General features: G+C 52.0%; 7 protein-coding genes across 7 annotated transcripts in view; 4 read left to right on the forward strand and 3 right to left on the reverse strand.

Moving 5' to 3' along the window:
• Positions 1 to 302: 302 nt before the first annotated feature.
• Positions 303 to 694, forward strand: UREG_00737 (uncharacterized protein; the record flags this gene model as incomplete). The annotated part of the gene is made up of 2 exons (XM_002541177.1): positions 303 to 565; positions 691 to 694. 2 exons carry the CDS (start codon positions 303 to 305, stop codon positions 692 to 694), a joined length of 267 nt encoding a protein of 88 aa, XP_002541223.1.
• A 1266-nt stretch (positions 695 to 1960) lies between these two features.
• On the forward strand, positions 1961 to 6014 carry UREG_00738 (uncharacterized protein; the record flags this gene model as incomplete). Its single annotated transcript, XM_002541178.1, has 11 exons — positions 1961 to 2025; positions 2206 to 2297; positions 2360 to 2382; positions 2454 to 2794; positions 2878 to 3130; positions 3188 to 3354; positions 3658 to 3815; positions 3943 to 4584; positions 4662 to 4902; positions 5167 to 5243; positions 5314 to 6014. The coding sequence occupies 11 exons, from the start codon at positions 1961 to 1963 to the stop codon at positions 6012 to 6014; spliced, it is 2760 nt and encodes a 919-aa protein (XP_002541224.1).
• Positions 6015 to 9093: 3079 nt separating this feature from the next.
• Positions 9094 to 12789, reverse strand: UREG_00739 (uncharacterized protein; the record flags this gene model as incomplete). Its single annotated transcript, XM_002541179.1, has 3 exons — positions 9094 to 9099; positions 9166 to 12322; positions 12554 to 12789. The coding sequence occupies 3 exons, from the start codon at positions 12787 to 12789 to the stop codon at positions 9094 to 9096; spliced, it is 3399 nt and encodes a 1132-aa protein (XP_002541225.1).
• Positions 12790 to 13731: 942 nt separating this feature from the next.
• UREG_00740 (asparaginyl-tRNA synthetase) lies at positions 13732 to 16731 on the forward strand (the record flags this gene model as incomplete). Its single annotated transcript, XM_002541180.1, has 7 exons — positions 13732 to 13846; positions 13885 to 14050; positions 14076 to 14246; positions 14492 to 14507; positions 14732 to 14742; positions 14945 to 16543; positions 16605 to 16731. 7 exons carry the CDS (start codon positions 13732 to 13734, stop codon positions 16729 to 16731), a joined length of 2205 nt encoding a protein of 734 aa, XP_002541226.1.
• Positions 16732 to 17025: 294 nt separating this feature from the next.
• Positions 17026 to 17915, reverse strand: UREG_00741 (uncharacterized protein; the record flags this gene model as incomplete). The annotated part of the gene is made up of 3 exons (XM_002541181.1): positions 17026 to 17617; positions 17686 to 17745; positions 17890 to 17915. 3 exons carry the CDS (start codon positions 17913 to 17915, stop codon positions 17026 to 17028), a joined length of 678 nt encoding a protein of 225 aa, XP_002541227.1.
• Positions 17916 to 19569: 1654 nt separating this feature from the next.
• UREG_00742 (uncharacterized protein) lies at positions 19570 to 21638 on the reverse strand (the record flags this gene model as incomplete). The annotated part of the gene is made up of 2 exons (XM_002541182.1): positions 19570 to 19919; positions 20021 to 21638. The coding sequence occupies 2 exons, from the start codon at positions 21636 to 21638 to the stop codon at positions 19570 to 19572; spliced, it is 1968 nt and encodes a 655-aa protein (XP_002541228.1).
• An 834-nt stretch (positions 21639 to 22472) lies between these two features.
• Positions 22473 to 23079, forward strand: part of UREG_00743 (negative regulator of differentiation 1) — a gene marked incomplete at both ends in the record, with an annotated part of 3900 nt that continues 3293 nt past the window's right edge. Inside the window, 2 exons of the mRNA XM_002541183.1 lie at positions 22473 to 22525; positions 22660 to 22818. Of these exons, the coding sequence (XP_002541229.1) occupies positions 22473 to 22525; positions 22660 to 22818 (212 nt within the window). The remainder of the gene's footprint in view (positions 22526 to 22659; positions 22819 to 23079) is intronic.

Here is a 23079-nt window from a genome sequence, read left to right on the forward strand (position 1 = left end):
ACAGAACGGGAAGCCCGCAAGAGAGACTCGCTCCACGTTCCTTGTTCTCCAAGCGGGATACGGCCAGAGGCCCATCACCGGGCCCATGTCTCCCTGCACGTGGAAAGGGCAGCTCTTCCAGCAGCAATGCGAGGTGGGCCTCGATCCGCAGTCGCTGCTCTGAGAAATCCCGAGCTCTATCGACTGGGGCTTCGACTGCCTGCGCCGGAGCTCAACCACCGGGCCGGGACCTACTCATCATCACACTGAGATCTCGGCTGGATTTGTTTCCCTCTGTTCCACAAGCAAGCCATTGGAGCAGCATGGCGTTTTGCTTTTTGCGCGATCAACCAGCCCCCGAAGGGGAGGGATCATCGATCACCGTTGCGAATCGCCCATCATATCACCCAGGCCCCCTGAGCGCACCGCGAGTTTTCTGGACGCCGGTGCGGGGGAGGATCCTTGAGGCCCGCCTCTCATCGGAAGTTGTTCCCTGCGCAACAGCAGTTCCTGCGCAGGATGATTTGACGGGCGGCATGGGAGAGGGACAAGGCCGAACGCCAGTCGACGTCCGCCTGCGATCCACGTGCGTGCCCGCCGTGCTGTTTGGAGTGTGCTGAGTCAGCATCGCATCCGGAGAAAAGCGGCGAGAGGCTTGGTATTTATTATGTAACGCACTCGCCGCTTTTGTCACATGCTAACCGTTTATAGTTAGTCAAACGGTGCCCCGTTTTATCAGCGGAACCCGAATTCCGGATCTGGGGTTGAGATGATCCTACAGAGATGATCCAAAAGTGCATTTGTATGGGAATCACAAAAGCCGTTGGATGTTGAAGTAACGACGCTAACGGTATGCATTGGCTCTCTTTTGCGTCAAGAACGTGGTTCTGTCCACAACAACGGCTCTGGGGAGTTTGGCTTTTGGTTTGTTTTGGGTCACTGGCATCTTTTAGATTGGCTCCCTGGCCTGGATGATGGATTGCTGGACAAAGGAGTTCGGTTATTTTTGCCAGATATGCCCAGTTGGCAGTCGTTTACACTTCGAAGCTCATGTAGCAACACGGCTGCTTTTGCAGAGACCGACGGTGCTCACCAGTGAGATTCCTCGGCGACATCGTGGCGAGTTTCCCGCCTTGGAGAACTAGTTACCAGGAAGCTCATGTCTGTGTGGATGATCGTCACGGGCAAAGCTCTCCAGATACTTTTCTCCACCTATCCAGAAAAGCAAAAAAACATTAAATCCATGTTCAGGCCGTTAATACTCTGTAGGAGTTACGGAGTGCGGGTCGCCCAAATCTCAACCACTATCTTTTCCATGGTATCCATTCTCATAGACGAAGCCGGTATCAAATTTGACAAAAGCATTTGTTCCGACCCCGTTACCGTAGCCCAATGTACTCTGTATCACCATCAGACCCAATGCAGCTGCAGCCTGCAGGGACACACCTGCAATCCGTCATCCATGGCTTTTCGATCCCTGCGCTCGGGACAACCCTGTCAAACCTGTTCCTCTCATTTGGGACCACCCTTGCAGCCCTGCAGGGTCGAGATCAGACATTAACCTCGTCCAATAATGGTCATGCCGTCCAAACGAGCACATTCCCCCGTTCCCAATCATCCAACTTTGGCCGAAACCGTCTTCGCCCAACCGTTCCATGGGACCATGGGCTAGAGGTTGGGGGTGGAATGTGGCTTTTTGAGACGACCCGACAATCTGTCCGCTCGGCGTCGAATCCCTGTCTTGCTGCAGGACTAGAGCGTTAGCTCCGTGAGCCTCGTTGGCGAAATTTGAATGATATTTATTCGTCCCAACTCCAAAAACCTCTTCTATATTTCAAAGTCTCCTCTCTGAGCGACATTGGGCACTTTTACTTTCTTTGATCTCTTCGTATCGAGGTTCTCCCACCGGCAGAAATCAGCTATTTCCCGCAACTGACTACTTTCACGCGCCATATTCGGATTGGATCAGTCTCAGACAACCATGTCGCCATCACACGACGAATATAGCCCCATTGAGGTCGAGGAAGATGAAGGGTCTGACCAGGAGTATGTTGGATATCCGAACTCGAAACCATCCAGTTTCATTGAACCCCTTTTCCGTCGTCGTTTCTCGAAAGGCTTCTTCGACTCGCTTCACTCCCTGTTTATGCCTGACTCTCTGGGCTATTTCATACCTTGTCACTCTGGTTTTGGTGCATGAACTAATGACTGGATGATCGACGATAGCTCCATGTTCTCCTCCACCATGGCCCTCACCTCGAATATCACCAAGTACCCGATCGAGTATGGGAGGCGATACCATGCGTACAAGCATGGCAGTAAGCAGCGGCATGCCACTTGCATTCACTTTAGATCCAGAGGCTGAAATATCATATAACAGTTTACTCCCGGCCCAACGATGAAGTAAGTTTAACATCGCCCATCTCTCGACTCGCCGTCCGGAACAATTCGCCCCTGACTTCTCTGCGTGATAGACCGAGCTCGACAGGCTGGATCTTATGCATGCGATGATCTCCCTGATGCACGACGGCAAACTCCACCTTGCTCCCATTGGAAAAAGTCCCCGGCTCTGCTTGGATATCGGTGCCGGAAGCGGTATCTGGTGCATCGACTTCGCGGATCAGTACCCGTCCACAGAAGTTATCGGTGTCGATCTGAGCCCAACACTCCCATCAATGGTTCCCCCAAACTTGAGATTTGAAATATGGGACGTGGAGGACGAATGGGGATTCCCGCACAAGTTTGATTACATCCATTCCAGATACATGGCAGGGTCTATTGAGGATTGGCCAGGTTTCATGAAGAATTGTTTCAAGTCAGTATACAATTTCTGTGAGGGACCGCTTCGACTGCGTTGACACCTCCATCTTTCAACTCTAAAAGCTAACGGTGATTCAGCGGCGTTCGACCCGGCGGATGGGTTGAATTCCAAGACTTCAACGTCGACTATTACTCCCAAGATGACTCATCGCAAAGGGATACTGCTCTTCGTCGTTGGCTCATCCTCGGCCAGGAAGCCGAAGAGCTAACTGGCCGCACACTTCGCCCAGGGCGTAGTCTAGAAGCATGGGCACGAGAAGCAGGTTTCGTGAACATCTCCGTAGTGAAGACTCCCGTCCCCATAGGCACCTGGCCAAAAGATCCCAAATTGGTATGTAGTCACATGCTCTTGTTGCCGCTGATCAAACAACTGATGCTGTGCTAATAGAAGCAAATCGGCCTCTTCAACTGGACGCAACTATATGAGAATCTGCAAGGCTTTAGTAATAGGATCTTCCTCAACTACCTGGGATGGTCCAAGCCCGAGTTGGAACTGCTTCTGGTCGATGTGCGCAAGGATTTGAAAGATCGATCGCTCCATCTTTTGTATGACTTGTAAGCCAACACACATTCCATCTTTGAGTAAGTGATACTGACCAGCACCGAAGCTACACGGTTTACTGTCAGAGACCGAATGAACCGTGAGCAGGTGGCCGGGCGTTCTTGATATGTTTTTGGTGTGGCTTCCTGTTGGACTGGAGTTCTTTTTCGTAGTTCTTGGCTGCCACTCTGTGGCTGTGACTGATGACAAATAGCTGTGCGTCCCGTCCCGGTGGGTCTGCGCCACTGAGGCGGGTCCAAGTAAAGCCCCCACCAATCAGCGTCTTTTCTTGAGTCCCGCTCGCTTGGCATTCTTAGTAATCATATGAGGGTTTGGTGCCCCCCACGCTTTGAACGAGCACCTCTTGAGAACCTTAAGGGTGCTGAAGCTGCGAAACCAGACCAGACAATGGCAGACAGGTCCGCGGCAGAGAGCTTAATCCCCAGGTTCAGAGTTGAGAAGCTCCTCAATCAAGGTTAGCGCGTCTGTAGCAACCGCAAGCGTACCCTTGGAGATACTCAACAACCCGTTGAGAGCCACTGACACCTCCACAGTGATGCCTTGTGTGGATGCCCGCTGACTATAACCTGACTCCCCGGCAGACCAAAATGACCGCCGCATCTCTATTCTGGGCTCCATAGACGAACAGCCCGGCATCCTCGTCGTCGAGAGAGCCGCCTTTGTCGCTGACCTCGACTCCCTCAAAGCGTTCCATGGCGCACTGAGTAACGTTGTCAACCTGGGCGCCAATGACATTTACCGCTGGTATATGGCTTCTTCAGGCCAGAATCATGTCAACCCGCCTGATCTCAAGCTGAACCTCATCTGGCCCTGCACCGAGCAGCATATTCTGAAATACTCCGCCCAGAATGTTCGCATGGTCACCGAAACCCCAGATGTCTACCAGAAACATGTCAGACCGTATATGCAGGAGAAGCGGGGAAACGGACGCTTGAACTGGGTCTACAATATAATTGAAGGCCGCAAGGAGCAGGAAGATGTCCTATATCGAGAATCTGACCCAGAAGAAGGCTTTCTGCTCCTTCCGGATCTCAACTGGGACAGGAAGACAATTGGTACACTACGCCTGCTGGCTTTGGTGGAGAGGAGAGATATCTGGAGTTTGAGGGATTTGAAAAAGTCCCATGTGGCCTGGTTGACGCATATGCGCCGTAAGCTGCTCGATGCAGTTGCCAAGGTGTACCCGGAGCTCGAGGCTGATCAGTTGAAGCTGTATGTGCATTGTAAGTGATGACCGCTGACGCCCCTATCCACGACTTCTCTGGTTAACTAGACTCATGTTCTTTTGCCTTGTGTCAAGACCATCCGACCTATTATCACTTTCATATCCATGTCGTGAATGTCATGCTGGAAGCCGGCACCACGCAATCCACCGGAAAGGCCTTTGGTTTAGAGAATTTGATTTCTCAGTTGGAGACGATGGCGGGAGGTCCGGATGCAAGCATGGCAGATGTGTCACTCTCTTTCTTCCTGGGCGAATCGAGCGAGCTCTGGGCGAAAATCTTCGGGCCTTTGAAGCAAGGCATCACGCCAAATTCTGGGTAATGGGTTCGCATTGTCATCTCTCTTCTATCGCAAGCCTCGTTACGTAGATACCAATATAGAAAAGGAATAAGCAGATTCTACTCCGTACTCTCTTCGTCCAACCATCGTCTGACATAGGGGTTCTGTTTGCACTGTTTGCATTATGACGCATGTCCCGCAATTAGCAAACTGCTGCCTTGAGAATTGTTGGAGAATCAAAATCGATCGCGAGAAGCGCTCCAGAATCCCAGAAAGCATCCACTGCTACGTCTTTTCCCCAGAGATCCCCATCCTCGCTCTTTCAAAATGGCCGAAAATCCAGACTGCCCTAGCAATGCCAAAGCATTTGTGCCCCTTGGTAAATCCCCCGCTTCACAGTTCTTCACACGGGTTAAGACGGGGTTGCATGCTAAACTACCTCAACCCAGAAAACAACCCCGAAGTAATGTCCCATCTCGTTCACCAGCTCGGCCTACCCCGCAGCCTCGGCTTCACAGACGTCTACAGCATCGACGAACCCGACCTCCTCGCATTCGTCCCCCGCCCCTCCCACGCTCTCCTCCTCGTCTTCCCCGTCTCGCCCGCCTACGAGTCCGCCCGCATGGCCGAAGACTCCTCCAAACCCGACTACACCGGCTCCGGCCCCACCGAGCCGATAACGTGGTTCAAACAAACGATCCGCAACGCGTGCGGCCTCATCGGGCTGTTGCACGCGGTCTCGAACGGAGAGCCGCGGAAGCACGTCACTCCGGGGTCTGATCTCGAGACGCTCCTGCGCCAAGCGGAGCCGTTGGATCCGATTCGGCGGGCGGATTTGTTGTATGAGAGTTCGGCATTGGAGAGTGCGCATGCGGACGCGGCGAAGAGGGGGGATACGACGGCACCCGATGCGGAGGCGAATGTGGATTTGCATTTTGTGTGTTTTGTAAAGGGGGATGATGGGCGGCTGTGGGAGTTGGATGGGCGGAGAAAGGGGCCGTTGGATAGGGGGGTGCTGGAGGAAGGAGAAGATATGCTGAGTGAGAAGGCACTCGATGCGGGAGTGAGGCGATTCTTGAAGGCGGAAGCGGCTGGCGGTGCGGGTGATTTGAGGTTTAGCCTTGTGAGTTTGGGGCCGCTCTTTGACTGATTTGTGCCTATCGTTTTGGATCCCTAACCATCGGCAAAACGTGCAATTTTGGATGATTGAATCTGAGAAACGACGGGGAAACTCAAACCGCAATCGAGGCTACCAATACGTAGGCGTCCAAATTCTGTAGATAGTAGCCAAGGTCCCTTCTCAGGAGCACCTACCCCTTTCAAGAAGGGGTTGAATCTGCCCACCATCCATCCCAGTTGAATCGCAGTACTTCATCTCCACAAGACAGCCATCCTGCTGTCATGTTTCGGGCAAAGACCTCCAGCGCCTTATACTCCTTTATGCCGCTCTCTCCATCCGCCACATTGTGAGACGTGAAGAAAATCTGCTCAGTCATTTCTTTCAAATTCGGCTTCCGAGAATGAATGTCCGGCACCGCAGCAATCACTCTTCGCTTAACCGGATGATTTACGTGGCCTGCGTCAGGCAGCCTTTTCCCTAAGATCAATACTTCATACGGTAATCTCCATAGTCCATCAACCGGGGAAACCGGGTGGCCTTTGGTTGTCGTTTTGACCCAAATCCATTCTTCAAACGGCTGTAGTTTGGCTGCCCTGAATGCTTCGCGAGCAACAGAGCGGGATCTGTGACCGTTGGTTGTCCAGAGAGCGGCGATGCCTCCTCCATCAAGATGACAAGTTAGGATTCCCGCAATCAGTCTTTGAAGGCTGTGGAAGTGTGGAATTGTTTGATAATGAGCTGATCGGCGAACAGAGCGGTTCGGCCAGGGAGGGTCCATGATAACGAAGTCGAACCTCGCACCTGCCAAGGGGGGAGGGAGAATCGAAGAAGCTGACGGGTTTGATATGTGTGTAAGAACAAAATCTGCTGCCGGCGGAATGTTGAATGTTATTTGGTCATGACTGGCTGTATTCTTCACATCGTAATTTAAAGATCTGCCCCTGGCCAAGCATGGTGCATTTGCAATGCGTAACGTGGCCGGAGCAAAAGACGGGTTCCTCACGAGTACTCCTTGAATGAAATCAAAATCAGGGATTATATTCAACCCTGGGGCCAAAATAACAGGGGGCATATCCTCGGAAAGAGGGATATCATATTGGCTCCTTGGAAGCGCATGAGCTGTTATATCAGGCTCAATCGTCGCGCCTGAATCATGAGTAGTTGATTCAGCGGCTCGACCACCCTGGACTCGATTCTCCCTAGATGATTTCCGCAGATACTCAGGTGTGATGACTCGCGGCAAACACCATTCCTGAGTATGATGGCTCCGTAATTCCCGTAAGGCTTCATTCACTAGAGCCGCTGTTTGCCGGCGATATTCTAGTTCGCCAGCCGGAATATGCTCCATCACCCTCGATATGCCCTTTGGCCTCTTCGGCTCAGCCGATGGGCCAGAGTATGGGCTCTCTAATGGTGGTGCAGAGAATATCAAAGGTATATCTAGGTGCTCTGGCGCTTTCCTCTGGCTGGACGGTTTCAGCTGGGCCAGGCTAATCGAAGTCGGGATATCTATCAGGTATACAGTCCGAGAGTCGTTATGATAGAGAGTTGCTGAGTGCCCCTGTGAGCCTGTAGGCACCAGGCTATCATTCATAGCCATTTTCCATGCAGGCGGTTTGATATCAGCTCAAATATGATCGCGACAAGCACATTGGCGACCAATGATGCAATCAATGCAAACAACCGGCGACAAACTCCATCTCGATTCTCGACGACAACCATAGCCCGACTTTGGACACAACTCGAACCACACGCCATTGCATGCCTCAAGGGCGTCGTGGCCGTTATGGCTTGTTGCTCTCATACTGGCTGCGAGGGGGACTTTATTCTCCAACAGCAAAATTTACCAGCTCGCCTTGCAATGAAGGAACCTGCATATTCCTCACACAAGAGTCCATTGTGCGGCTTGCTGCCGCCTTCTGCCACTGCATAATACCTTTAGTGATTCCTTCCAGTACTTCTTTCCGTCAGGAGCTTTCGATTCGACCTTTTTATTCGTGCTACGAGGCATCTCGCGTCTTTGCCGTAATCCAACCTTCCATCTACACATTGGGCCTTTTCGGTCCTAAAAGGTTTTCGGTGTTACGACCACGCATACGGAGTATTGCGTTCCTTTCAAGGACGGACAGTGATGAAGGCCCTCAAGAGGCGGACCATCAAAGTCAAGAACATACAGTTTTAGAACATCCTGCCAGTTCATGAAACCCAGAATTTCATTGAGATATCTCATCAGACTCACAAAGATATTCTCGACATGTAGGCCATCATACCACATGCGGAATGCCTGGGTAAATTTATTGAATTGAGGAAGAGAGTTCTGATGGACTGCGTAGCTTCTCATTTCCTTTAGATGCAAAATATCTGTTCTCTGGAGACTAAGTTTTAAAAAAACAAATATATATAGTTATATCAGACAAGGGGCAGATGAAGAAGTATAACACATGCATACATACATACATTCCAGAAGAAGAAGCAGAGGATAAAAGAAAAACGGTTTTTAGAGATTTAACATTTCAAATTCGAATGGAAAAAGGATATTTTTCAGAGAGTTTTTAAATAATGCCCTGACCAATATTTTTATCAGAGCAAAGGAGGAAAAAAGGCAAACTAGGTAGACATTTAAAAAGAAGAAAAATGGAATGGTCTTTCTGTCATAAAACCTTGAGACGTTCCAGCGCCAATGCATAGGTAAAGGTTGAAGGACTAGGTTTCAAATGAAGCGAAGAGTGGACATGTGTGTTGATATGTGTGTTCCCGCGGCCCTTGGATGTTGTAAAGTTGATTGCAATTGAAGGATGACTTTTCCGGTCTGCATGATTTTGGACCTTGGTTTGTAGGAAATAATGTCACGCACAAAATGACTCCAGGGGCATGAATAATCCTCCGCAGGATGGAAGAAAGAACAAAAATCGGCAAGAAGTGAAAAGAACTGTGTGAAAAACAGAAAAAGGCCGGCTCAAGGTGCTTTGCTTTCAATCACTTGTCCCTGTTTCAGAAGCAAAGCCCATTGCAAGAACTTGAGAATAGAAAGATATGGAGAAAAATTTCCGACATATGAAAGTCACTTAGTATTCCAAACAGAAGCCACTGCTATGCTAATTGGTCTCCTTTATCTCTGTACACGACTATCAGTCAGGGGGTCCCTCTAGCTAAATGGCGTAGAGCCAATCGGAGCACTTACGCGTGCACGGCGTCCTCCTGGCACAGAACCGTGCGAAGCCTGTCCTTGTTGGTAAAATGGCTGTGGATAACCATACAGCTGCCCAGCGCCCATAACTGGAGTAGCAATTGGGCTAAATTGGGGAGCGGCCGCAAACGCTGGTGGTTGGATCATAGGGTTTGTGGCGAGTTGAGCTGGTGGACCAGGAATCGGAGATGAATGATTTTGCATGTTACGGAAGGTGTCCATCGTTGCAGCATTAGTTGCATAACCGTTGAAAGCATTCGTCGGCATTGTCGGATAGAATCCGCCTTGTGGAGACATCCCACGGGATTGAGCTGCTAGAAAGGCTTGATACTGAAACTGGGGGTTCAGCGGGTTGACAGGATCCGGACCGAAGCCGCCATTATTCATAGTGTTGAATTGGCCAAGCCCACCTTGAGCATTTATTCCACCAAGTAAATACGGGTCATATGGGAGAAGGCCTTGTTCTTGTGAAAGTGATCGAGTCATGGCAGCAGGAGAGTTGTAGGATTGAGGAGGCATGTTAGCTGAAAACTGTCCGTTGTATTGTCTATCGTGCGGGTGTTGGGAATTCGCTGCGGGTTGCCTTGGGGGTTGCCGTCCTTGGTTCTTTTCATGATGTCCACTCGCATGATCTCTGGCATGGTGGGAGTCTCGCGAAGAGCCATTCCGTGATGAAAGCCCAACTTCATCCATGAGGCGTTTGTATCCTTGGCTTGGTGAGGTTTTTAGTTTGATAAGAACCTTTGCTACGGTTTTCACCACCTCAGCACGCATAGTTTCCTCGAAGAACGGTGTCGTAAGAACTTTGAAGATCAGTGTCGCACCGGACACCTGGTCTTTCAGAATGTTTTCCAATATTTCATCACCTGGGCTGAAAAATAGTGCTTTAAGAATAATCTCCCTAGCTTCCGGTTCATTTCTCTGGTTAACAATTTTCAAGACTGTCAGATAAGCCACTTTGTGGGTGCAAAGATGCACCAGATGGGGAACAAGGCGAGGAGCGAGAACGGTCCGACGATGGGGGAAAGTACAGGTATCAAGAAACCATGTCAATAACAATGCTCCGTTTGCATTAGTTGCCAACTGGACGCTGTGGAGTGCAATAGCTGATGCGAGCATTCGCTGTTGGTCTTTTGTCGAATGGTGGCTCTCCAGGCAGGCCCTCATCGCTCTAGCACCGAATCTCCCTTGGGCAATTTCCCACATCCGACTAAGCATCGTTTCAAAAATGAAATCGTTATAGGGGGATCCAAAGCGAAGGCAGCACTGCAGAACATAGTTGCCATATTGATCAAGGAAAAGTGGAACCGTGTACGGTCGCAGGCATTCCACGATCATTTGCTTCTGCGTATGTGTCTTTGCTACGTCTATGATCTTCTGAGCAGCCCAAGTGCCGTTCTTGTGTACGCCAATCTCTGCAAGGTAAGGGGCAATGGGAACGAGCAGCTCTTCTTTTGTAGCTTCAGAGCAAAATTCAAATAATTTCTGCACAACGGTGTTGCCCAGATAATCTGAAGATAATTCTGCAACTTCAGGAAGCATACTTTTCGCTGTTTCCTCGATCTCTTGGACGCTGCAAGCCCCGTTGTCAATCCGCTTGCGGATGTCTCTAAGTTTCGGGGCATCGAAAGTTCGTGTTTGGTTTGGCTCAGGAGTCGCGGAGATTTCATCGTTAAACGCCTGGAACTCGATCGCCCGTTGGATGCTCTGGCTGATATTACAGCATTCAGCTTCTGTAGCACCGAATTCGGCAACAATTTGAGTCATTTCTGGTAATAATTTGGGGAGCTCCGGTATCTTCGGAGAATCTGGACGTCCATCTTCCTTTCCAGAACCACCGGGGCCGTCGCCTGGCTGAGTAGAAGCATGAGGGTCGGGAGTGGGAGATGACTGGAGATCGCTTTGGCCAGGAGTTTCAGACGTTGGCGTCACAGGAACTTTGGCATAGCCAATACGGACGGGCCCAGCGCCAGGGAAGATTTCTTTCCCATTTAAAAGTGATTTGGCTTGAATTGCGCTCTCCACGCGCTCGAAGTTCACAAACCCACAGTTTTTATGGGTTAAAACTCTAGTCGACTCGATTTTGCCGTACATGCTGAAAATTGCATCCAACGATGTGACGGTGGTCGAAACAGGGATGCTCCCAATCCATAATGCCCGAGTTGGTCCTTCGAGGTTGTTCTCATCAGCTCCTTCTTGGCCTGGTCGTAATGCTCCAAGGCCTCCCAATTGCATTAGTTGAACGGATTCCTGCAATTCGTCAAATTCGCCTGCTTCTGCAATTCGTATATCGGCAGCGCTAAGGCCATTATCCAGCCTCGAAGGTGTGGCTAAGTAGTTGCGGAGTGCGGAGCGTTGAGGTGGAGTGTCCAGCACGCCCGCAGTACGAGCTCGGGGCCTACTTGCAGATGCTTGGCTAGCAAACGCTTGGACTGCGAGATTATGCTGATGGATTTGCGCCTGGGTCGCGGCCAATTGAGCTGCAGTAGCTGCTGCAGATGGCGTGATGGTCCCGGATGGTATGCTCGAATAATGGGCGCCAAATTCTTCTTCATCCTCGGCGTACTTTTCCTTTGCATTGACCGAATATGAACGGAATCTGTTTGCGCCTCTATTCAGAATCCTTAGTTCAAGTAGTGGAGGCAAAGAGGAGGGTTGCTGTTGCTGTTGTGGTTGCTGCATCATCATATCTGAGGGCGGACGGGCCAGGGTCGCTCTCGACTGCTGTGGGGTTTCTGCGAGGCCAAGGTAGTCCAAAGTCTTCACGTCAGCGTCCGCTAGGCCGTCTCTCGAGAAAGAGGATTGCGTAGGGGATGTGGGCCCTTCTGAAGATCGGATGCTAGTCAGAGTCGAGGCGCGGTCGCGGCTGGATGTCCAGTTGGTCGAGAAGACAGAGGGGCCAAAAGGGCTGGCACCTCCAAGGATATTAGTGCGTTGCGGCATTGACCCTGCGCGGAGTCGAGATAGGAGTGCTCCACTTCCTGGCGCTGAGGTTCTTGGAGTCTCTAGCCCGGGTGGACGAAATGGGCTGGTGGATGGGGTTGGCCTTGAGGTTTTGGAGATGATGGATGGCTGGACATTAACACCATTGAGAGGTCCAACTGGAGAGAACCGCGAAGGGACCGTATCTGCTCGTGTCCGCCTTGCAGGGCTTTGAATACTTGGTTCCGTTAGCGGGATCAAGTTTGGAAATTCGTCTTGACCCGGAGACTCCGGGATGTTCTCTCTCAACGGAGTTGAGTTTCCGCTTGTGGGAGGGCCCCAGATGTTTGGAGTGACGCCTTCTTGAGCTTGGATTTCTCTAGCCCTATTTTGGAGGAAAGAACAGAGAAGTTAGAAAGTCCTGCCTTTCGGTTCTGGGGGGTGACAGTCTTGCACTTACCGTTTCGAATAAATCCGCGCGCTGAGTTCGTGGGAAGGGGAACCAGCCGTCCTTCTCGCACTTCCGATTGATCCACCCGCAGTAACTAGGCCATTCGCTGCTCCAAATGCCGATTTCATCGAGTTTGTCTGTAGTTCGCTTGGGGAAGAGCTTCCAGTCGATGTCCCAGAACGTGGCTGGCCCGTAGGGAGGTAGCCAAGGTTGAGATGGCCATCTGGCCGCGCGGAGGGTGCCATTACAGATTAAAAGTGAATATCTGCCGTTCGGATAAGAACGATCCGGGTTGTTCGTTTAAAATCTATGGCCTCTTTCTGAGAAAGAAAAATCGGTTCAGTGGCTGGAAACGTGGAGAAGAAGGTGAAGAATGCGCCGACGGGTGACTGACAACACCATTAAACCAATAAGCTTCCCGTTTGCTGCAAAGAATAGAGATTAAACAAGCCTGGAACCACGATTCCGGAGCGAGAAGTGTATGATGGAATAGGAGGACGATTGATTATTGGGGTTGACGATGGCGTAGGATCGAGGTGAAAGGTGGATCGGTCACGACGGGTCGCGAGGAATAATAGGGCTCAAGCTTCAACGCCGTAGCTTCGGGGATCCGTGGACCAAAGTTTGTCGCAGGCAGAACAACGGCTAGGGAATCCTAACCTAGAGAGCAGCAGCTGTGAGCGCCCTTCTAAGCCACGAATCGCACAGAATACATGAGAGACAGCGGGGTCAAGGATCGTACGGAGAGCAGAAGAGGTTGGGATGCGTGATGGGCTGGGAGAATGGATGTCTTGGATGGGGGCTTGGGAGTGGACAGCGGCTTACAGTAGTTAGTAGCCCCTTTCAGAAGAATGAATCCGGCATTAAAAGTCTATCGAGTGGCCGTTGACGGGCTGGAAAGCAACGCAGAGCCAGGCGAAGAAGCGAAACGAAAGCCACCAGCGTGTCGTCGAGACAAAGAGGTTGAAGGCAAAGAAGTCGGGACTGGCGGCTCAAACTCGGGGACGCAGTGGCCGTGAACAAAGTAAAAAAGGAGATGATGAATATGGGATGGATAAAGCTCAGCCGGTGGTGAGAATCGGAAGCGAAGATCAACGGGACAAGGGAAACAGATTAAGGAGCTGGATGGTAGAGAGAGAGGGAGAGAGAGCGAGAGGAAGAGCGGATTGTGGTTGATGAAGTCAAAAATGACCGTGAATGATGGCGATGACTTTAGCCTCTCAACCGCTGCCTGTCACCCGCTGGCATCTCCAATATCACCCTCCTGCTATAACTCGGCCGCTGTGATTACGCTGGGCAAAAGTCCTTTTTTTGAAACTTTCTTATTATGATCCAGCTAGTTCGCTATCACCCGGCCGGGGTCCAAGCCCAGGTGCACATCCACTCGCTGCACCCTGAAACATTCACCAACTCGCTCTCAAGGCCGTTGTGGGCTGGGCTCGGCCGTCTCGCTGGCCACAACGCCAATGAGTCTCGATCAACTGCACTGTTCCTCGACCTGCCCCTGTGAATCTTGTAAATCCTAATATAGTTGCCACGGCCCTCTGCTTCTAGAAGAGAATCATCCTCGTCTTCACGAGTACGAGCCCCAGATGTCATGTCTGTCAATTCTGTGCAGCAGCCAACGCAAGGACGCTGCATGCTCCCTTGCCGTTCCAATTTCGGCCCTCGAGTCTCGAGACGACATTGGGCTCAACGTGCAGTGACCCATGTTTGAATCTGCTGGCTGCAAAGTCTCTCGAACGACACCGACTCTCTCCAGCGTCTGTCGAGGACAAGAAAATGCTTGGGCAAGGGGACCGTCTCTGGGGGACTGATCAAGCGGATTGTTGCGATGCTGATACACTAGTCGAGCACTTTTGTCAATGGTCCGACGGCTGTCTGCTCCTGAGGAGTCGTTTTCGACGGCGTTTCATTCTCCACCACTGGACTGCCGCTGTATCACAGTGGTTGGGATCTTGAGGTAAGATTGGCCCAGCGATGCATCTTCGGTCTGAAGTCGCGCACACCTCGACCTCTGATCTCATTCATCTTCGACGAGAGCAACGGTGAGGCGCGTTTCACAAATCCGTTTGTTCATGCAGAATGACCTCCTTTGCCAACGGTCTCAAATCCAATCCGCCATCCGCCAGTGGACCGTCTGTTATGTAGCTAGCCCGACCGTATAGGCCACTGCACTTGCTATAGACCCTTATCCCGTAAGCCATATTCCGTAAACGGCCATCCATCACGTTTGTTGGCGGGCGATCCTGCGGTGACTCATGGCCGATAAGAGTGCTTATCACGTCCCAAAATGGCGGGGTTTAACCACCAAAAAATTCAGTCCATCCGCGCCCACAACGCCCTACCTTGAAGAGCCAACACACACGACAAGCAATTGCTGGACGATATTCCCCCCAGAATAATGGCGCCCATCTACATTGACGAGGATGTGGGCCGCGACGACGAAGCTGCCGCCGGCACCGACCTCTCCCCCTACAAGACTCTCGTCTACGCCATGCTGCAATACCCCCCATCCACCGAGAACATCCAATACCTCACTCGAAAATCCGAAACCGGCCCCGTGAGCGAAGATGGCGATCCGTCCGTCCGACTCGAGTGGAAACCAGCCACCAAATCTGCCATGAAGAAAGCCACGAGTCTGTATGAGGCGAGGAAGCGGAAAGCGGCCAAGGAGCACGAGGTGGTTCTTCGCCAGAAGGAGGAGGCGGAGAAGAGACGGCTAGTGCTGGAAGAAGCGAAGAAGGTGGTTATCAAGGAGGACGAGTCGCTGCCAAAAGCCGTCAAGGTCAGGCTGGACGAGAAGGACCCCGCAAAGGTCACCGCGGGCGACGGCGAGACCAAGGGCACACGAGTCCGGGTTCTGGGGAGAATCCACCACCTACGCGTGCAAAAGGACATCATATTCGTGACATTGTACGATGGCTATGGCCTCTTGCAATGCGTCTTTACTGGCAACCTCATCAAGTCGTACGACGCCATGACATTGACGCTGGAGACATCGCTTGCCATCCACGGAGAGATGCGCGCCGTTCCACCCAAGCAGCACGCCCCTGACAACAGAGAGTTGCATGCAGATTTCTTCCAGGTCATTGGCAAAGCCGCCGGCGACAAGGAGGCCATTTCGACCCGCGTGGCGCCCGACGCTGACCCCCAGACGCTTTACGACAACCGACACCTCGTCCTCCGCGGCGAAACGGCCTCGTCCGTGATGAAAGTGCGTGCTGCGGTTCTGCGTGCCTTTCGCGCTGTTTTCGAAAAGAGTCGCATGCTCGAAGTGACCCCCCCGGCGATGGTGCAGACGCAAGTCGAGGGCGGCGCCACTCTCTTCTCATTCGACTACTACGGTGAGCCCGCCTACCTCACGCAGTCCTCCCAGCTCTACCTCGAAACCTGCCTCCCCTCCCTCGGCGACGTGTTCTGCGTCTGCCCGTCCTTCCGTGCCGAAAAGTCCCTCACCCGCCGCCATCTCTCCGAGTACACTCACATCGAAGCCGAACTGGACTTTATCACCTTCACCGACCTGCTCGACCACATCGAAGCCATCGTCTGCCAGGTCATCGATCTCGTGCTGGCGGATCCACAGACCGCAGCGGCCATCAAGGCCCTCAACCCGTCCTTCACCCCGCCCAGCCGGCCCTTTAAGCGCATGAAGTACGCGGAAGCGATCGAGTGGCTGCGCGAACACAACATCCCCAACGAAGACGGCACCCCGCACACCTTTGGCGACGATATTGCCGAGGCGGCGGAGCGCAAGATGACGGATATCATCAACCAGCCGATCTTCCTGACGCATTTCCCCGTGGAGATCAAGGCGTTTTATATGAAAAAGGACCCGGAGGATTTGAGGGTCACGGAGAGCGTGGACGTGTTGATGCCGGGTGTGGGGGAGATTGTGGGCGGGAGTATGAGGATGGATGATTGGGATGAGTTGATGGATGCGTATGCTAGGCAGGGGATGGATCCCAGCCCATACTACTGGTATACGGATCAGAGAAAGTAAGTCGACATTCTATTTCTGATTTTGGTTGAATGACCAGTCAATGCTGACTCTGGATAGATACGGAACCTCTCCTCACGGCGGCTATGGACTGGGGCTGGAACGATTCCTGGCGTGGATGTGTGGACGATACACGGTTCGGGAATGCTGTCTCTACCCCCGTTTCACCGGCAGATGCACCCCATGAGCGTTGATATCTCCCATAAACTTATCCGGCATAGAACTAGAGGATTGAATATCAAAAAATCTATTATCACTTGTTCTCCACAAATGTGTTAGCGAGTTTTGGCAAATCATTCGTTTGCAAAGTCTTAAAGTCTATTGATTAAGGAATGATACAAGTAAAAAGGTATCACTGGTATGAAGAGAGGCATACACTCGCCATCTCAAGTAGGGGGGGATAAAAGCATGAAATCTTTTCATGAGCATAGGTTTCCACCACCTCCTCAAACTCATTTCGAGTTAGCACAGTCCAAGCCCGTCAAACAGACTTGCCTTGATAAATCTTCGGCTCCGTCCGCTGCCCAACATTCTTCCCCATGGCCGCTGCAGACACAGAGTACTTGGTCTCCAACGATCCATTCACCGTCTCCGTCGCCGCCGACGTACTCAGAGACGGCAGAGACAAAACATCATCCTTACCGGCGGGCCTCTCCATATCAAAATCGCTGCTCGCGCTCGTCAGAGACGGAGACGAGGTCCTGGACGGAATACTTGCGGAACAAGAGGCGTTATCGGCACTACTGCCCCCATCCGCGTTGCGCTGGAACTGCAGGAGAAAACGGTACGCGGCCGTGGACTCGATGGAGCGCTTGGTGCGGCGACTGTCGGGTCTGGGCGTCGTCTCGTCGGAGGACGGGGTGAGCTTCCCGTTGACTGTGACCTTTTGGGTTTCGGAACACTGGGTGGGCGGTGAGATGGAGAGGGAGGGGGCTTTCTGTGCAGTTGCCATTTTGGCTGGTGGTTTTGGACGCGTCGATGGGCGATAACACGGGGTTATCTTGGGATATGTGAAGGATGACAGGGTTTGGAGTGAGAGTGCAATCGGCTTTAGGGTATCTGCGTTCCGGCACCTAGAATAGGGGGGGGATGTGAGCCATGGAACGGAAAGAACGGATAGGTTAAGGCAGCCGTCTCGTACCTGGTGCTGCAATAGAGGATCGCGTTGTCTGGAATGGTGATCTGGTTCTCACACGTGGCGCTAGACAAGCAGAAGAAGAATGACGTTGTCAGTTGTGTTGTCTGAAGTAACAGGAAGGTCTTTTGACCCAAAACAAGAAAGAGAAGACGCGGTGCAGGGCAGGCAACGAAAACATATTTCCCAAAACAGACCAGGGTGTCTTACCAGAATTGGATAAAACTAGCGGCCATCTTCTTCTCCAGCAGCGCCCTTTCCCCTTCTGCTTCTTCTCCCCTGCCCTCCTCCTTCTCTTTCCTGCTTAACAGTCCTTCAACTTCCTTAACCCGGATGCCTCCTTCCGTCTGACTAGCAGGTGGCTATTCGGCAAGAACCACTCCCCGAAACTCTCCAGGAGGAATTCATAGCAACATCGTTATCAAATATATATATATATATATATCGGCAGACGAGAAAGAACAAAAAAGCGAAATCAGCGGGATTCAGAGGCGCAAGATCATCGAGAGCCGATGTTGAGATGTATCTTTCCCCAGACAGAGTTGATATATTAAGGCGGCGGAAGAACGGGCACGCGACCACTGGCTCCAGGGATGTTGTCAGTGCATGCTAAGGTAACCGTGGGCTGCCTGGGACGAGCTCAAGAGAAATAATATACGCGGGCTCAACGCATAACGGTCTTGTGGGATATCGTGTCCGGTGAGTTTTAGATTTGAAACCGTGATGGGAATGTTGCTCGATATATAGCTAGTCAACTAATGGATCTGCAGCGACGTCGTTTGTGATCATGCTTTTGATAGAGAACATCCGAGGATAAGTAGCAGCGATAGCCAGAGATTGCGGGTGGGATTGTTCCGGAATTGATAAAAATCGAAGGGCAAACTATTAGACGATAGGCGAAGTCTAGAGCAATCAGATCACTCGGGCTGTTTTTCTATCTTTCGCCCCCCGCCATCAAGGAGTGACAGCAAGAGCCCGCACGTATCATAATATCTCGAGTACTATGTGGTACTTATTCCCTTTTATGACGATCTTCAGACCGTCTTTTGGCTTGCACAACTGATCGTAGATTCCAGAACTCCACAGGCAGGTTTTCCTTTGCATTGGAATCCCGTTGATATCCGACCAATCCCCGCGGGGAACAGAGCACAGGAACAGCCACTGCCGGCATTTGCCCCACACTATCGCATCACAGCTCTATAAAAAGACTACGGCTGTCGAGCAGCGTGAGATGATGGCATGCCCACCTCCCACATGGACACTTTGTCTTGTGAGAGATATATTTGACAAGAGTTGCACTCGCATGAAGGCTGGTGTCGGGATTAACCCTGATTGGCTTCTTTAACTCATGGTTCAGGCATCGTGGTCTTGTTTGAGCGAGTTGGTCGACATCTTCCCGGGTATAACCATCTATGGACAAGAACAAAGTTAAGAACCTTGCGTATGGTTTGAAGGACGAGAGGTCTCGCCCGTTTACTCCCTCAGCATAGTACCATCGTGTCGACAAAGGACCGTGGGCGTTTACAGAATCAGATGCCAAGAGCAAGTCCGCTGCCTAGGTCAAACGCCTGGGTGCTTCGATTCCGGGGAACGCTCTCGTCTGGCCTGGATCAATAGGCCAAATGGCAATGACGAGCCTGAGCAAGGATCGCTAGCATAATGCCAATTCAAGACAAGCAAACAACGTCCCTCCTCATCCTGGAACCTCCCGAGTTTATGTGCTTGAGGATTATTTGAAACATTTGCAAACAGGTATAATCGACTATACCGTGAATCTGTTCATTATTCGTTATTCATTCGATTACGCTTCGGTTTCAATGAATCGCCGCCAGATGATCTCGCCTATATTGCCAGATATGCAAGGAAAACTAGGAGAAAAAAAAACATCTCTCACTCGCTAGATCCCCCTCCTTCACCACCCTGCGTAGAGCCTACACTAACAGGAGGCTTGTCAGGAGGGCCATCCGACCCCGGGCCTCCTTCAACCTTGACGGGTGCTGGCGGCACAAGAATCTCGCGCGGTGGAGGCACGTTTGGAGCCAAGAACCGCTCCGGCACGCCGCGTGCACCACCCCCGAGTTCACCCACAAAGCATCCTAGAAACCCACTCCAGGCGTATCGCCCAGCCAGAACTTGGCGGATCTCACGGTACGCTTGGGCGTTTGCGTATGAAACCCCAGTTTGGGGATCTCGGTACCGGGCGGACCGACCGGTTATGGGGCAGATCTCTTGGGTGGGTTCTGAATGTGGTAGTTGTTTGATTAGCAAAAGGAGTGTTTGTCGACAAGGTATCAAAGTACAAACAGAGGGAGAAAACAAGGCCTATGGAGGGGAGACTGACTTTGTAGTTTCTGGGGTTTACGTGGGTTGAAGAGAATGCTGTATTCGCTTCGCTCTTGCGGCGTGGTTGAGTCGAAATCTTCGAGAATGATACAATTGCGAGATGAGGTTTCGATCTTGGGTGGTTGTTGAGGGGATGGAACTAGTAGACTGGTGTCGGCCTTTAAAGGTTGCGAAAGTTCGGTATTCGGTGGTGGTTGGGGACCTGAGGTTTCTGTCGATGATCCTGGGAGTGTGGCTGATTGAGTCGGCGACTTAACGTCTGTTGTTGAGCCTGTTGTCAATGTTGGCTGTTTCAAAGGTGTTTGTATGGTAGGTTCTTCGGCTCTGGTATCTTGCACATTCTCGCTAGTTGCTAGTGTTGCTGTTCCAGGAGGTTGTAAAACATCTGTGGCTTGTTCTGCAGTAGTGTGCGCCTGTTGACCCTCCCTCTCTAATTCTTTAGGTTGTTGAATATTTGGAGGATGATCTGTGGATATAGTTTCATCATTCATAGAGGCGTAGAGGTGAATCCCATCTAAGAACGATATGCCATCGTCCAGAGGCTTTTGGACTTGATCTTTTGGCGTTCGTGTGGATAGTCCTTGCTGAGCCGCCGTCCCTGATGCTCCCCCCTCGGGTTGAGCTGCTTGCACTGTGGAAATGTGCTCTTGCTGATCCGATGTCTTTGCCGGGATACATTTCGTTGGCTCTTGAGCTGCCGCATCCTTATTCTTTTTCCTCTTGACCGGTTCCCTTTCAGCCACTTGCGCGTAGGTCTTGATCCCCACCTGAGCCAGCCGGTCATTGATCCATTTCGCAATCCCACTCCACCACGTCACCACCGGCCCTTCCAGTCGACGATTCTGCAGGGCCTCCAGCCTGGCCTGCTGTTCCTCTGTCCGCTTCTTCTCCATTTCCTCCCATCGATTCAACGTCTTGCGATTGACGCGTTCCGTCTTCGCGGCTTCCGCCAACCGATCTGCTTGTGTCATCTGCTTGGACTTCATGTTCTCCTTTCGCTGGGCCGCGCGTTCCATCGTGGCTATTAGTCGGATGCGTCGCTGCTCGCTGTCTTTTAATCGCGCGTGAGTAAGCTCTTTGTTTCGCACCGTTTGCATCCGGGAGGATGACCGCGTCGGTCCATCTTCGGGGGTGGGGAGCCAGGATATTCGCTCGGACTTCTTTCTCTGGCGCGGTGCGGCGGCAGTAAGCGGACGAGAGGGGAGATTGGGATCGATCTTGACCTTTTTGCGTAGAGCTGTTAATCGTAACGATTCGTGTGCTTTTCGTTTTTTCGCTAATCGTTCCGCCCTTGCTTGCTTCTCGAGCTCTTCTTCACCCTCTAATTCACCTTCTTTTGAATCGGGGCCGCGATCTTCTTCGTCAGATGAGGAATCAAGCTCCATATCGTCTGCGTATTCCACGGCCGCTGCTCCATCTCCCTCCCCTTCTTCTTCGCCGAACGTGAATTCCTCATCCTCCTCGTCCTCCGCGAAAAGGAGTGCCAGCTCGTCGTCCGCTTCTGCATCGAGTAGAGTGCTCATATGATTCCCCGCTGTGCTTCGTCTCGCTCGCGCTGTGGCAAGGTACTCCACAGGCTCGGTATCGGAGCTTGTAGCATCAGAGGAGCTAGCCATGGTGGGCACGAAGGAGGTCCAGAAGTGTGGTTGGGAACGGCGTCGACAAAGGGAGTGGCCTCATCAATTGGAAGCAGGCTTCAGGAAATCAAGTGAGATCTTTCCTCCCGAGGCGGTGGTATTCGGTGATGAACCTTGAACTGTCTTTTTGACATGATCAAAATGCTTGGCAGCAATCTGTGGCTGGTGAGCCGCACCGCCACACGCCACGTGCATGGTGGGCTGGAGAGCCGACGGCTGTGCGCCATCAAGAAATCAGATGAAACGGCGACTGCAGAGGAGAGACTCAGATGTGAAACCATCCGAGGGAAACAGGTGCTCTCTTTTGCCTGGTTTTGAAATACGTGGGAACTGATGTTCGATTTGCCCGCAGCTGGTTGCAGAATCGTCAATACGCCAAGTCGCTTTTGTCAACAGCTCTTCCCTGTCGACGTCGCACAGCGCCGCGAGTAACAGAGCTTGGTAAATTTGGAGAGCCAGGCCTCATCAAGCAATCTGCAGGGCTCCAATGCGGTTGGAATTGGCTGGGGGTGGTTGTGAACCTGTGGTGCTCAAGAGAAGTGGTCATGTGCCCAGTTCTCCGCCGCCGTCTGCAGTTGGAGCGGCCATTTCAGGACGTTTGCGCACATTGGATGAAAGGCGGGAAGTGTTTCCGGGTCCCTGCTGATCGTCGATTGCGTCCATAAGAAAGGCGCGGCTGCCAACCGCAAGCACTTGCTCCCACATTTCTCGCCGAATTCTGGCTGGCGGTACTCCGTACGCTGCTCATTTCCAGACCCGTTGGCCGTTCTCGAGCGGTTGGAAAGCCGGCTGTCAGCACCAGAGACGATCGACATGGGCTTTGCAAAGCATCTCCGCCAAAAAAGAAATCAAAACAGGCCCGTACGGTAAGTTTCGTGCAGATTTCCCTGGCACCACAATTAAACTCTTTGCGCTACGCCAGATACGGCCTAGTGGCCAGCACCCAACCCCTTACTTTACCCAGTTAGGCTTAGCGGCGGTCGACCTGACCCAAATTTAGCCAAGAGACAGCACTGGGCCAGCCAATCAGCACGCACTTCAGCCTCTTGACTCCTGACCCGTTTCTGCGGGTTGGAAATGTCGTGTACCGCCTGTCTTCCGCCTGGCGCTGGCTGCACACTTTTCGGCGCAGAGAAAGGCTCTCGTCAAAACAGAGGATGTGCGTGTGATGCAGGGCAGCATGCTGCTGAAACCAGAGGCAGCAGCAGTGAGTACAGAGAGTCTCATGTCTCGCCTGCAGATAGGATATCGGTTTGTGTCTGTGAGCGACATGGGGTCAAGTTACATACATACGGGCATTCGTGGTATTTAATTACGGCTCCATTACGCCTTGGTTTTCTGCTCCTTTGGGGCTTTTCCCTCGACGCTCCCTTTCTGATCTTCCTCTCTTTTCCTTTTCTTCCTCTCTCGCTCTCTCTCT

This window comes from Uncinocarpus reesii, genomic scaffold (genome assembly GCF_000003515.1).
Source record: "Uncinocarpus reesii 1704 scaffold_1 genomic scaffold, whole genome shotgun sequence".
In the NCBI taxonomy this organism is placed as follows: domain Eukaryota; kingdom Fungi; phylum Ascomycota; class Eurotiomycetes; order Onygenales; family Onygenaceae; genus Uncinocarpus; species Uncinocarpus reesii.